The 14931-nt window shown below is 45.6% G+C and overlaps 1 protein-coding gene across 2 annotated transcripts in view; it reads left to right on the top strand.

Annotated features, from left to right (window-relative positions):
* MNT (MAX network transcriptional repressor) overlaps positions 1–12439 on the top strand; it is a 60566-nt gene extending 48127 nt beyond the window's left edge. For both annotated transcript variants that reach the window (XM_006276445.4, XM_006276444.4), the window contains 2 exons: positions 7295–7487; positions 10315–12439. In XM_006276445.4, the coding sequence (XP_006276507.1) occupies positions 7295–7487; positions 10315–11030 (909 nt within the window). In that variant the 3' untranslated portion in view covers positions 11031–12439. The remainder of the gene's footprint in view (positions 1–7294; positions 7488–10314) is intronic.
* The last annotated feature ends 2492 nt before the right edge of the window (positions 12440–14931 follow it).

Here is a 14931-nt window from a genome sequence, read left to right as displayed (position 1 = left end):
GGGGGGATCAGATTAAACGTGCAAGGAAAGTTCTGCACATAAAGCACGTCTCTGCTTCAGGACAGGAAGCTCCATCTGTGACCATATCCTAATGAAGCAGCGGGACAGTATGAAGGGAGGAAATGACCCTTTGGAGGGGGAGTTGCTAGAGGCAAAGATTTAACCGTTCAGGCTATCAGGCTTAGGTCAGACTTGGAGAATGTGCATCTCTCCAGACCTTGGCAGACAGCATAATCTTTATCCCAGTTACCAGCGCTTGAAAACTCCTTATCAGAGTCTTAACCTTTGTCTTTCCTAACCATTCCTATTTGGGAAAATGGGTCAGACAGTTGTTAAAAACCTACGACTGTCCCAGGTCAACACGTGGCTGGTTTAATGAAACATAAAACCTCCAAAGATATTTGTATGAATTCCTTTTTCGTCTCGCAACTTAATCGTTTGTCTTGCAATCATCATTTCATGTTCGTTTTCAGCAGTTTGATGGCAGTGTGGTTTTCTTATTCTCTCAATTCTAGTCTGGTTTGCTGACTCAGCCGCAGAACTAAGAGACAGGTGAGATGAGAGCACGCATATTGTATCCTATTTATAAACAAAGGGAATTGCTGTAGGTTATAATTGTTCACTTGTGGTGCAGCAGTGGCTCCCAGCCAGGCTGCTTGGTGATCTGTGCATTGCAATAAGTTCCTGTTTTAGCAAAGGTGGTTTAAGGGACTGGAAGGAGCCTCTAAAGATGCCCTCCATTGTCGAGGATTATGGGCAAGCAAAGCCTGAGAGGGTTGGTTGCCATTGTGACCTTCCAGGTGAATTACCCAGCAGCCTAGTGTCCGACACCGAGGGAGAGTGAAAATAGGCCCCTATGGACGGGTCAGCACAGCATAGCAACCGTACCTGAAAGGATCAAGAGGCAATGCTGGTCAAGGAGGGGAGTGAAGAGAACGGAGCCCCCGAGTATGACATCCTGAAGCGCTAGTATGGGTCTGCCTCATAGAGAAGCAGAGCCTTGCACCCTTACTTCCTGCCCAGGCCCAGCATCTGAAACAGGCAGGGGATGCCCTCATTCAGCCCCAACTCTTGGGAGCCCTCGCTGCAAACTGTCATGGGCTCCTTCCCCACTCAGCAAAGCCTCTTGAGACAGGGACTGGTGGAAGGAGCAACACCACATCCGGCTGGAGGTGAAAGTTTTCTTTCTGATGCATGCAGGCCAGCGGGTGCGTCTCCCTGCCCAGCAGTGCAGCGCAGGCTCTGATATTGTTTTAGCTGTACCGATGCTTCAGACGAGCGCGTTCATGTTTGTAAGAACAGCAGGACCCTCAGATGGGAAGCACTAAGAAGGTGGGGAAGCATCCCGATAATTGCTAATAAAACCGAGCGGTGCCGCGACGAGGACGTGCCTCCTTCCGCACGGAGGGAGATGCCCGGCCTACGTAACGTGGGGCTTTCGGCTTCAGAGGCGGCCCCCGCGTCTTAGGAAATGCCGTGCTATGACTCCTTGTGCCAGTGCCCTCTGGGAACGCTTCCCCGCCACGAGCACCCAGTGCACGCACGCACACCCGTGTTGGGAGGGCGGTTTGCACAAGCCCTAAAAGGAATGTGTAGCTACAGTGAGTAGCTGTTGAGAGCTGGCACCCAGTCAAGTCATTTCCCAGCAGAGGGAGGGACTCAGGCTGTTGACACGTGTAGTTCGGCTAAGAAGCAGAGGAAGGCGGGGGACGGGGAGGAAGGGCTGGCACTGGAGTACCGTCATGCAGGAGGCAGTCCCAGAGCCATGTGAGCTACAAGGGAGGGGATTACTCAGCCCGCATCAGAGCAGATCTCTGAGCCAGCAACCAAGAGAGTGTCTGGTGACTGTTGCTAGGGGGTTGCTTTCCTTCTGGTAATTAATGTTTGTAACTAATTAAAGCCCAAGCTGCCGCCCTGTCTCACCCAGTGTCATGCTCCCCCTATGGCTCGATTTTTGCGCTCGCAGAAGGCAAGGAAATCCAGTCCAAGTCCGGATTGTGGTGACGTGCACAGGAAGGGCCCTGAGACTGCGTGGGACGATTTTTTGAAAGCTAATCAGCTCTGCTCTCTCCTTTCGCTCCTCCCGCCATGCGGCTAATCACGTGGACGTGTCTTCGGAGAGAGATTATGCATAGGGAAGGGCAGGTTTTGTAGGTTTATGAGTAATTTTAGCGTCGGCCTTTCCTGCATTTACCAAGATCACAAATGCTGCCCCATTTGCGCGGGTACGATTCCAGCAGAGGTACTCTTGTACATCTGAGAATAGCTTGCCCTACCCCCCCGGTCTCCTCCACTACATAGAAATCAGAGCGCAGCTACATTTGTATGAAGTGCTGCACGGTTTTGTAGTGCTCCCGCAACGACCCACCCACAAGCTGCAGAAGAATGGGCTTCAGGATCAACGCGTGAATTTTAAACTCCTATTGCCTAGTCTGGATTTAAATGAGGTCTCCAAAGATAGAGATCAGAGCTGAACTATGGTCAGGAGCACTGGCCTCTTTTATCTGAACCTGTAGTAGTCAAAGAACTTGTGGCCTGCGTACACATTATTATTTTGGCCCCTTCTTTTGCTACCCTCATCAAAAGGCCTGTCGGGGAGTTTCATTATAAACCTCTGGCATGAGGGGATTCTTTTATTTTCTGGGTTTAAATAAAATAAAGATAGGGTAAAAGAATTCTCCCTTTGGAGTGAAACGGTTAACTTTCTGCAGAGTGTTTACACTGGACGAAATCCAGCTGTAGTGCAAAGCAAATGCAACCCCCATTGCAGTCGCTGGCCCCCACTTACACCCATGCTGAATTTGTCCTGGCAGTATAAATCAGGTTGATGCAGTTGCTCGCAACCAGATTCAAACAAGGGCTTTGGTGCTTATGTCCAAAGCTGAGAGCCAATACCCGCCACCCCATGGCTGCCTGACCTTGGAGGTGGCATGAGACCCCTCTCCTTTTAACCTGAAAGTGCCAGGGGTGCCTGCGGTTCTGCATTGTGTACGTTCCCACAACTCTTCCAGTCTGATCAGCCAGGCACCTGGCTCTCACCTAAGCCCCACCAGGGTCTACAACCTAGACAGAGTGGAGCTTGCTTCCCGTGCTGGGGTAAGTGTGCTCTGGGTTTGTTTTTTTTCCTATTTGGCTTCAGTATTTCCCCTGCAATGCCCAGTGTAATCTATCCCTTCTACTTTAGGAGTGCTTTGTAGCGGGGTGAAGCTGGACAACTGGTTAATACTTGTAACTCTGCTTATTTCTTCTTACTGTGTAAAAGGGTTCCTTCCATACTGGTTTCTCTTCTCTATGACCCTATTCCCTGCTACATTGGGAGCAGCAAGCTGATCTCCTACCTGGTGATAATTTCATACGTTCATAGTGGGGTTTTGCCTGGGCACTGGATTGGAGAAGAGTTGCTGCTCCACCGCTGTTATGGTAGCCGTGCCCACCGCCTGCATGCTCCCCTCCCATTGAGGCTTCGGGCAGCAGATTTTTCCGGTCATAACTCCATCAGCCGGACCCCACAAATGACACACCTAAAAATATTTCTTGTTATGGTGCTTCTTGGACACCTGCCCGTGGCCTTGATCCCTCTTCAAACACTAATTGGAGAGGTGAGATGAGGCTGATGTTTGGAGCTGCTTAGGGACACCTATTGATCTAAAGTGCAGGTGCTCAATCCCTGGCTGACAGGAGATGTCCAGCCCCCAGCGTCATGTCATTTGACCCACAAGGCTCCCCACGAGTCTGAAAAGCGGGCAGCAAGTATACAGGCCTACATGGGAGTGGTGTGGGCTCCAGGGTGCAATCTTGGTGTGTGGGGGCCAGCCAAAGCTGCACGGGGCCAGATCCAGGCTTGCAGGGCCAGTCAGAGGCAGTATGGGGCACAGACTGGGCACTCAGGGCCTGATCCGGCCAGCAGATCCACTCATGGGGCCAAAGGATTGAGCGCTGTTGATCTAAAGCGATTTTGCAGCAGAACAAGGAGTTCCTTCAGACTGGGATGGGGGAGGGAAGTAAAAAGGGCTATCCAGGTTCATGCCGTTGGTTAGACATTATAATTACCCTGTGAAGGTCCTGCACTGGCTCCTTTGCTGTTTCATCAGCTTAAGTTCCGTGTATTTTGTGTGTGCTCTGCCTCCGTGATTCATTTGCTGATGTCCTTACGGGAGGCTCTTTCATGTCAGCATTTGCCACGCACGTACAGTCAGTGTTCTGGCATTTCACTTAGGAAATCAGCGGGGTGGAAGCGCTGTGCTGGGAAGGGTCTGGCTTTCACATTCCACAGGAATCGGATTTAAAATTCAGTGCTTCTCGGTTCTTAATTTCTGTGTGTTGTCAGAGCTGCGGGTGAGGGAGAGGAGGAAAGAGAGAAGGCAGCAGCCGAGTTTAGTTTGTTCGAAAGGAATATGCTTCATTAGCACTGTAAACTTAATCACATTCAGGTTTAAGGGTTTGGGTTAAATTGGCCATATTTTAATGTTTTTATGTCAGAGAGCATGAACACCTTTTTTTTTTTGTTCTTTTTCTCATTTACAGTCACTCTTTTCCCCTTCCCTGGCATAGGCCAGGATTTTCCCAGATAAAATTAACGTTTGGGTAGTAAAACAGTTTTTAGTAGCAATCATGCTCTGTATACTGAAGGCCCCAAACTGTATGCAGACAGCATCTCCTAATACACAGCTAACTTACAAGCAAGGAGCGTCAACCACCTGGTTCAAAAATGCCACCAGCACTTTAGGGAAGGGAAAACTTGGACTCTGGGACAAACACCTCTCCTATGAGAAATGCAGAGGGAGCGTCAGGGTTCACTGAGAGCAGATGTGATCTTGGATTGTTACGGTCTCCTCTCACGTACAGTAAACCACGTGGAATATGATCTATCTGCCTCGCAAGGTCTGAGTTGGTCCTGCTGAAATTTAAATCTTATAGTATGGGGGAGTTTTAAGTGTGCCACTGTCCCTTTGAAGCAAAGACCTCTGCTGTGAGATGACCCCTTGGGAAGACTGGTATATCACTGACCTGTATATTATAGTGTCGCTTGTCTGACCTTGCAGCTGTCCTTCCTCCAGTGGACCCATCAGAAACAGAGTATAGACCAGAGCAAGATAGTCCCAGATCCCAGAAACACAGCAGATACAAATTACTGCCTAGAGTGGGAGGGCTGGACCCGATGATCTGCAAGGTCCCTTCCAGCCCTGAACATCTATGAATCTGCTTGAGATTTCCGTGCATTGGCTGTTAGTCATTTCACCATAGGACTCTTTAAGACCTGATTTTGACAGATTCTGAATTCTGGAGTTAAAGGAAGTGGTGGGTGCTTAGCACTTGTCTGGATCTGGATGCTACAGAGCCCATCTTCCTACCCTAACCTGGCACCGGTCAGAGGCAGTCTAGCCTGTTTCGTAGTTGCTTCGGATCGTATACTGTGAGTATCAGCCAGTCAGGAGTTTCTCCATCTCCCACATGCAGCCATGCACAGTTGCCCAGGTGTGTCCTGGGATGCTTTTGTGTTGCTCCGGAGCATCCAGCGCGAGAAGTTGCCAGACCCATGGAGCTGACTTGCCGGATTGGATGTTCCCTCCGTCAGGGCAGATCTTTACACTCGAAGCCGTGCTTTTAGAAAGCTTTACATCCAGCTGGCAGCTGTGGGCAGTGTGCACTGTGGCGTGGGCACTTGGAAGAAATGTCTTGCACAGTAAGTCCTGTTTTATTGCTTCTCCATATTACACTCGTTGGTTCAGTGCCACCTGTGCTACGTTGCATTTGGGCATGATCCTCCCCAGTTTGGGTTGTACATTCAATGGCATTGGGTCAGTTCAAAAGGAATACAGAAATGGAAGCGTCAGCGAAGGATCAGTAGGTGAGATTTGCAGGCCGTGTTTTGTCTCATCTTCTAGGAAATAGTGTGGCAATCTGTTAACTGGTGATGTGGGCCTGGAGTAAGCGCCCTATCTAGCAGAATCACAAATAGCCAGTTCTTCTCAGGAGCGGGACCTATATTTTCACCGGGGCAGCAGGTGACCCTGACTTTTACAGAGGTTTCCTTTTATCGTGGAAATTAAACAGACCCTTGCTGAATGGGCAGAGGTCAAGCAAATTCTAGCTCCCGTGTAGGCTTTGGGGTTCGATTTTTAGAAATGACTAGGTATTTGGAGGCAGGGGTGTTTTGCACCCAGTATCAGACACTTGAAAGGGTCAGGTTTTCAAAGGATGGATGCTCAGTACTTCCTGAACATCAGAGCCATTTAAGGCATCACGGTTTGGACATCCAAACACGGAATGATGTGAAATCACTAGTCTTCAAATTCTTGGCCATAGTCCTGATATTAGATGCAAAATGTTTTAGTGATGGTAATTTATCCTGTATAAAGATATATTCAGTGTAAGGGTGTGTCTGTCAATCTCAGGACTTTATACTAATTTCTGTTGCACATCTTCCATAATCTCTAATTTTCCTCCCTTTCTGAGATAGAACCTCCTCTCTCTTCCTCTCTCCTGGAGTTTTCCTTTGGTTAATTAATTTGTTTAATTTGTTCTAAGTTGTTGTATATTTTCTTTAGATCTTATTCTGACTATGGCTTTTTCAAAGGGGAAACTCACAGTATTTCCAAAAGAGGACCAGACTTTGGATTCACTCAGTCTACTTAGGAAAATTATTCCATGTCTGGATCTCTTGACTGAGAATCCTTTTCTCCTTCTCGGCTCTTTCCTCAAAAGTTTTTGCGGTTCCCATTGTCCCAGCAGAGCGCAGCTGTTTTGACAGCTCATAGATTGAAATGCAGCCTTTAATGTAGCCAGAGCTTGTTCCAGACTCGATAGTCTATAGCTCAGAGATGTTGGCACAGGCACCACTGTTTATTTTGACATAAGACTATTAAGAATTTCAAAATGAAAAAAACCCATTAAACCTTGGTTTTGGAACAAAAACGCACTCAAGCTTTATTACTCAGGCCTGTGGATATATTGGGTCCCATTTGGATGTAATAAAAGCAGGTACAGTTCTAGCGATATCCACGCAGTTGCACCTCCTTGCATCTGGTCTACTTGTGCCCTGTTAAGCACTTTGTGTGTGGAGCTGCGCTCATATGCTAGGATTAGCATTGTTCTTACTACAGGAGAGTTTCCATAGGATCGACTAGGCAAACCTTCTACTTAGTCACTTCAAACCCTCTCCTTTTCTATGTGGTTTCAAAGGCATACAAAGAATGATAAAGAAAACCATCAGAGGGAAAAGGGAGTGTCCTGTTTACAGAGGGTCTCGGTTTGATTTGTTCTCCTTACGTTACTTTCTTTATCCTACCCTCAGACTTTAAAGAGAAAGGAGAAGGAATATGAACATGAGATGGAGCGGCTGGCAAGAGAAAAGATTGCTACCCAGCAGCGACTGGCAGAACTGAAGAACGAGTTGAGCCAATGGATGGACATCTTGGAAATCGATAGAATTATTCGGCAGACAGTTCAGCCAGAGGATGACCAGGCATCTACCTCGACTGCATCAGGTACCACTACCTTCTCCGTGGCCACTGCCAGATACATACACATTTGATAGTAAAAGCATGTGGAACAGCCAGTTTCCCCCGCTTTTTGCTTCAGATCCCTGAATCTGGTACCAGGTGATGAAACCTCCATTTGGCATCACGAAAGCTTTTCACTAAGCCATCCCCCATTTGGGCTTTGTAACAGGACCTAACGAGTTGCAGCATGTTAGCCTGGTCTGCACTTTTTAAATTATTCTTCCCAGCACAGTTCAATGCTATTAGCAAAACTGCTTTCACTGCCAAGTGGGTGCATCCACATTATTTTGCTTAAAACCTCTGTTGCATTTATGGGGGGGTTTCCAAAGCAACAACAGCCGTGTTTTGTAAATGATGCTGGAGGATTCAGATGTGGTTCTAGGACACGTTTCCCCATTCTGGGGTTGAAGGGTTGTATCATGCATGCAAGCCTGCCATCTGGTTTGTAATTGTGTTAAAGTGCATTAGGTATTTCAAGCCTCTCCAGGAGGAATCTGGAAATTGAAATAAATAGGACTTTTTCAGGCACATTAACAGGTAGGTAATCTTCACAGAGCCAGGCTTGCATGGTACATCCAAGTCCTGTGTTTGGAAGTTGGAGTCAGCACTTGGGTGCGAAGCAAACTGGCCTGGTGATAAGAGCCAGACGACCTGAGTTCTGGTGTGCTGGACAAGCTACTTAGGCCCAAATTCTAAAACCCATCCTCTGATTTTGGGTGCCCAATTTTACCTCCTTGCACCTGGGAGCTCCTGTTGACTTGGGTGGAACTGTGAACAGCACTTCTGTAAACCAAGCAAAAGGTATGTGGTTTGAGTATCCAAAGTCAGAGGACACATTCAAAAATATTTTCCTTAGCTCGTTGCTTTGCAATAGTAATTCTTGTCCAGCTTTAGAAGGGGCAGCAATAATTTTGCCTGAAAAGTGCTAGGTAAGTACATGATACTGCTGTTTATATGTGCTGGTTTGTACATTAGGCTTGCAATTTAAGCATCCTCCTGAGACTTAGAACAATTCAGCTCCCTGCCTTCCAAACTCAGTTCTTACGACACACATCCCTGCTTGTTAGAACTGACTGGCTCTGGGAAGCAGATGTAGGGGAAAGGTCCCGCTATGTAGGAAAAAGTCTTTAGAAGAGAGCAGGATAGAGGAAGAAATCACCGGAGCACTGGAACAGTTCAGTAAACTTTAACACTGGCTGAGAAGGACCTGTAGTGAAGATTAAATGATTCCTATGGAAGCAAAGCCTTTTCACACACACCATTCCCTTCGACAAATGTATCAGTAAGAGGGGCCCTCTTTTGGCCTTACTTCCAGTCTGCTGTATGAAGAGTAGACAGTTCATGGATGTGAAATGCTTTTGCAGAGATCTGTGGGGATAAACAGCCTGTAATAATATGTAACAGTTCCTTCAAAGAGATGAGCAATCCACTCAAGACACTGCATGCGGGTGATACAGCAGCAGCCAGAAGGGAAAACCTGAGTTTGCCAATTGTGTTTTGGTCCTTGTATTATCACCATAATATCTAAGCATCAACAGACTTAGAAGTGAGACTGATGGAAATTAGGAGTGAAACGCAATGAAAGGAAGTGTCACCCTACATCTCTTCCACTAAAATCTGCAGGGAAGGATCTCTTAAAGCAACCCAGCATAAGAGTAAAATCAGGGTGTAGGAAAGGAAAAGCTCTTCCCTGGTTTCCTCAAGCTTCTGCATCGTCTAAGATATTCCAGCACTGTGGCATGGCTGTTTTTAGAACAAGCAAGGCAAGTCAAGGTCCTGGTTTCAGGGGGGTAACCACTTGTCTGCACTGACTGAGCAATTCGGTGATTAGACCAGTTTCCCCTATTCCAAAGCCAGAATGGGGTGAGGCAATCTCATTGCCTTATTTCCCCATCACTGTTTCCTTCCTAATCTGAGTGGAAGGGAAGGTGCCACCCACAGAATGACTTGGCAGGAAAGTCACTAGTTCCAGTTAGTAAGGTCTCTTTATACCAAAAAAAGTTTGTCAGTGTAGGATTTGCCCCAGTTCTGTTAACTCTGGGGTGTGTAGCCCTGACTTCCTTTTCTTTCCCAAGCATCCTCTCCCTGGGTATCTGTGAAGTTGAAATGTTCATCCTTTGCAAACTGAGAACCAAGTACTGTCCTTGTCCCCCGTCAACAGATTCCTTCACTCACTTGACATCTTTATGGCATCACTTTTCCTTGGTGCTTGTCAAAGGCAGGTTTTGCACTGCTGTACAACCCCTCCTTTGGGAACTGGGCTCTGAGTGGGTTGGGGGAGCTGCTGATTGCCAGCGTTGTGTAGGCTGCTGTCTTGTTTCCCCACCCTCAGTCAGGAAGGACTGACACCTCTCCAGACCCTCTTTTGGACCCGTCCCTCAGAGCACAGTCTGTTTAATTCAGTTGAAGACTCATGAGGTAACACAGCACAAAAGCGACTCCCTTCACCAGTGCAAGGCTTCTGAGGACCAGATGCCTTTCTCACTGCTCCAGGATCACTGCCCTTCCCTGTCCCAGTTGAGCTCTCTTGGTTCTTGGTAGGCACTGCTTGACTCCTTTCCCACTGGGTCTGCTAATCAAATAGGACTGGCTGACCCCACACCTTTTCAGGGACCAGACCAACCTGTTACAGGTTGGTGAGGCCTCTATTAGAAAAGGGAGGCATTGAATTTGGCTGTTCAGCACCTTCACACTTTAAATCGGTGACTGTCTTGCTGATTATAATCCATTCCTCCCTTTTGTGCGAACCTGGTTGGTCGGATTCAGCCTCTGCATTCTCTTTACCGGAGCTTCTTCCTTTCGTTTTTTCCAGAAGGTGAAGACAACATTGATGAAGACATGGAAGATGACAGGCCAGTGAACTCATTACCAAAACTAACCCAGCGCCAGCACCCCGAGCTCCTGAAAGCCGTCCCTTCAAATGCTGCTTCACATCACCCAGCGGTTTTGCCTCAGCACCTGTCTATACAGCAGAAACAAACCCCACCCCATGCGCAACCTCCCATCCAGACCCAGGCACTGGTCCAGCCGCAGGCGATTGTCCCTGCACAGACTCACATCGTGGCGGCCTCAACAGTGCAATCGACTGTTATCGCCCACACGGCCACCACCCATGCTTCAGTCATACAGACTGTCAACCATGTGATTCAGGGTCCACAGACCAAGCACATTGCTCACATTGCACCTTCCACGTCCAGCCCTGTACAACTTACCACTGCTGCTCAGCCTATTGGCCACATCACTGTGCACCCGGCTACCATAAATCACATGACCCACCTTGGCCAGCAGTTACCCATATATCCTCAACCCGTGGCTGTCAGCCAACCGGTTGTGAGTCATATCGCTCACACTATTTCTCACCAGCAAGTAAATGGAACCACAAACCTAGGCCAGCAAGCGGTGATGACCAAGCCTGCTGTAGGAACCCAAGTTGTCCACCATCAACAGTTAGTTGGGCAAACAGTCCTAAACCCGGTAACTATGGTCACCATGCCGTCATTCCCAGTGAGCACACTGAAGCTGGCCTAGAGCAGGAAGCCCTTTGGTAAAAGTCTTTGGCGGGCAGCCTGTCCCGAAACTCCATACATTCCAACCACGTCTGATTCCAAGGAAGAGAAGTGCAGAAACTCTGTGAAAACAGGAAGAGAAACACACATGAGGTTGGGAGTGTCACGTCCATCTTTAACCCTTCAGTATCCAACCTGGCAGTGGTAATGAAAAACAGGGCTTCTCTGCACTTGAATTTTGCTAATCAGAGAAAACTTTAATGACAGTTGTTCATGGTGATTTTTTTTTCCTTTTATGTGTAATCAGTGAAATATGAATATGATGTTCTTAAGACTTTAATTTTCCCCTTACATGTGTTGCTTCTTTGTAGAATAAAAAAAAAAAATGCTGATCTCATTACTAAGACACTGCGTAGAATGATAAAAAAGTAATAGAAGTCTATATTTATATGTATGTATGTATATATATGTACCTGCTCATAGCTACATATATGTGTATATACATATATATATATATATATATATATATATATATATGAAAAAATATAACATTGAAGAAGGCTTATGGTAAGGATGATTGTTTGCTGGATTATTAGACGACTTCAAATTCATTTTTGGAGGAAGAAGGCAGAGTGTCCTCTTTAAACAAGGAACGTTAAAGACAGATGGTTTGGTGGACCAGGGTACAAATAAATGATACTAACAAATATAGTAAACAATGTTAAAGGTATTTCCCTTCAGCATATTACATTTCAAAAAACCATCTAAGATCACTGTGACTTGTTATGGCATTTTAAGGAAATTCTCTGTCCTGTCTAATAAAAGGAAAAAGAATACACAACTGGACTTCATTTGTTGGAATTTCATAAATGACTCGATTTTAGTTACGTTGAAATAAGACTTATCTTTTTTTTTATTTCAACAGTTTAAAATATGTATTGTTTCAATTTTTTTTTCTGCTAACGCAATAATTGATTTTGCAGAACTCTCTCTGCACAGCTCTATTTCAGGATTCCTCACACCAGTTCCATTTCCTAAAAGCATTTTGACGGAGGCAGTGATTTCAAGCTCGCAGCTTTGCAATATAGCTCACTGGTCTGGTGGAATGGAACCTGGGACAGGGAAGCTGATGGAAAATAAGTTGATTTTTTTTTTTTCCTTCTTGAACTGACTACGTTTTAGTGCAGGATAGCGAACGGATTAGAAAAGGGATAAATGCGCACGTGGAATGCTCCGAAGCTCGAGTGCTTTTGAGAGCTTTTTCTTTAAAAAAAAAGAAAAAAAAGAAATGAAATTTAGTTTTGTATAGGATAACAGTATATTCCATTAAATCAGTATGTATAACCTCACAGTGTGTCTTTACACAATACAGTGAAACCTGCACTAAAGAGCAACCCTCTCTTATCTTAAGTCACCATCTTCTGTTCCATCTTTTTTGATGGCTGTGTCTGATCCTACCAAGTTCTCATTGCCTTTGGTGATGCAAGGATTTTTGGCTGGTTCTCGCCAGACTCTTGGGAGGTTGTTTAAGACACGTTTCATTGTTTATTGTTTGAATCTTCTGTTCCTTGTCCCATTTCTCCATGTTGTATTACAACTAACGTTCTCCTTTTTCCACTCTTTGATCCTGTATTCCTAACACAGGCAAAACTCCCGCTGCAGCCAGTGGAAATTTTGCTTGGGTCAGGACAAGAGGATGGTCCATATGCTAGCATATGCCACTCCATGCATGTTACTGGCTCGAAGCAGTTAATAGCGGGCAGTAAAACTGCAGTAAGGCCAAGTTCCTCTAGAAACGACTCCAACCCAGTTTAGACTGTAAGGAGCTTGTCAACTAGTTGTGGTTTCTGCAGAGTTGCAGGACGACCTTCAGCCTCCTGACCACTGTACGGTTTGAATCTGTTTCTGAGTAGAGATTTTCTGTAGGAGACATCCTTTTGTCCGTACTTGCTCAGAACTCCCACTGACTTCAGTGTAAGGACTGCTAGAGTTGACTTTCTAGCAGCATAATACTCTCAACAGTACAGTTGGATAGGTTTGATTGAAAAATCCAGCCAATTTTTGGTCTTGTCCACTTTTACCCTTGAAACTTAAGAGGCAGGAGTTGTTGCCAGTAGGGTCCAGAACAGTTTCCCTTGCCAGTGTAGACAAGGGTATTTCTCCTAAGAATTGTGTTAGACCTGTGTTTATAAAACTAAGCCTGAAGTGAGGGGCTGTCTAGAGCACAATCAGTAGGGAACAAAAATCTGTTTGCACTTGCATGGGAAATGGTGTTCACTCCAGCCTGTGTTGCTAGCACAGTTTCCATAGCATAGTGGACAGATCTTAAAGTGAATTATTCCCTATCCCCAAAGCACCTTTAAACAAATTTATTCCCTTTCACTTCTAATGCAGTTAGCATTGTAGAGAAAACAGATTTGCTACAGGTTTATTTTCTCTTTTACAAATCCAGGGGTTTTCTCAATAAGGTTGTATTTTTGTTACGTGAGCTGGAGCCTTGATTGACCTCAGTGGAGATCAGAGCTACATGGCAGGAGAGCTGCTGTTCATCAGAGATGCTTGAAAGCACTGGATCATTGTGGCAGAGTTGTCTGCCTTTTTAGGAGTAACTGCCTAACTTCATATCCTGTATATGGGGTGAACATAGAAAAGAGCTTTTGCTGTTTTCATCTCGTGCATCCCCAAAGGATAACAAAGGCAAACTGGAGAGCCCCATCTGAAAAAGCGTTTCCCTTTTCAAAAGACAGAAAACTCGGATCTGGGACCCCAAACTCATTTGCCTCTAGTTATGATGATGGCATATACAAATGTCTGGCTAGGGACCTATGGAGGTACCACATGCCATCAGCAGTTGCTGAAGGCAATGGGATTTGAAGGCACCAGCACCCAACTGGGGTAGACTCATAGTTACACGTTTTGCAGAAAATGGCAGTAATTGCACATGCAAGTTTTACTGCTCTTTCACATGCCTTTTTGCTTGTGGACCTACTCCTCCTTTGCTGAGAAATTTGGCTCCAGGTGGTGTCCAGAGAATCTTTCTTTTCAGAGGTCCTGGATGACTAAGACTGAAGTAGATACAGATACTCCTAAAAACGTCGGCCACTTTTCTACGATATTTTCTAAAGGAAAAGTGTAGACAGTGCAGAACTCCCTGTTTCATTTGACGCTGGGGAGGGAACGTCCTTGCGAGTTCTTCAGTCCTTTATGGTACAGACACATCTTCTTGCTGACCGCAGAGTCTTCTTCTCCTCCTGTGTCCAAATTCAAATATAAATGGTGCCATTGAGGATGGTAACAGGATGGATCTCCTGTGTGAAACCTCCTTCGCTGATGTTAATACGCTCCAGCACAAGAAAGGCTCCTTCCACTTGGCCAGGCTTCAGCCAGTCTGTTAGCCTAGAAATCTTGGACCATTCCTTTTCTAACTGATGTTCTCCAAAGCGATCAAAGATACTTTATTATTATTTTTTTGAATCATCAAACTTCTTTCTGTTCTATGGGGGAAAAAAAACCAGACCACAAGTCTTCTCTCCTCACCTCTGTCATTCCTATTCAGAAACTTCAGATTTATTCTAATGCTTCTTAGAAATCATGTTCAGTACTGTATAACAAGGGGCACTTTAGAAATGTCTCTCCTCCTTTGATATGTGTGTTTTCCCTATGGAGAAAGCTATATATATAAATATATATATAAATATATATATATATCTGTACACTTTGGGATACAGAAGATCAGTTTGTCCCAAAAAAAAAAAAAAAATCAATAAATATGAAGTTTACAAGAAACCTCTTCTGTTGTTGAATAATATTAGTTACTGGTAATCCTACCACAGAGAAGATAGCCAAAATGGGTTTCCTGGGTAGTACTTTCGAGCAGACTGTCGCTGTCATTTAGGGCCTGCTTCAAAGCTCATGTAAGCTGG

The sequence above is a fragment of the Alligator mississippiensis genome, chromosome 14, assembly GCF_030867095.1.
Source record: "Alligator mississippiensis isolate rAllMis1 chromosome 14, rAllMis1, whole genome shotgun sequence".
NCBI lineage: Eukaryota > Metazoa > Chordata > Crocodylia > Alligatoridae > Alligator > Alligator mississippiensis.
Note: the sequence above shows the minus strand (reverse complement) of the source record. Positions and strands in the feature narration are given on the sequence as shown.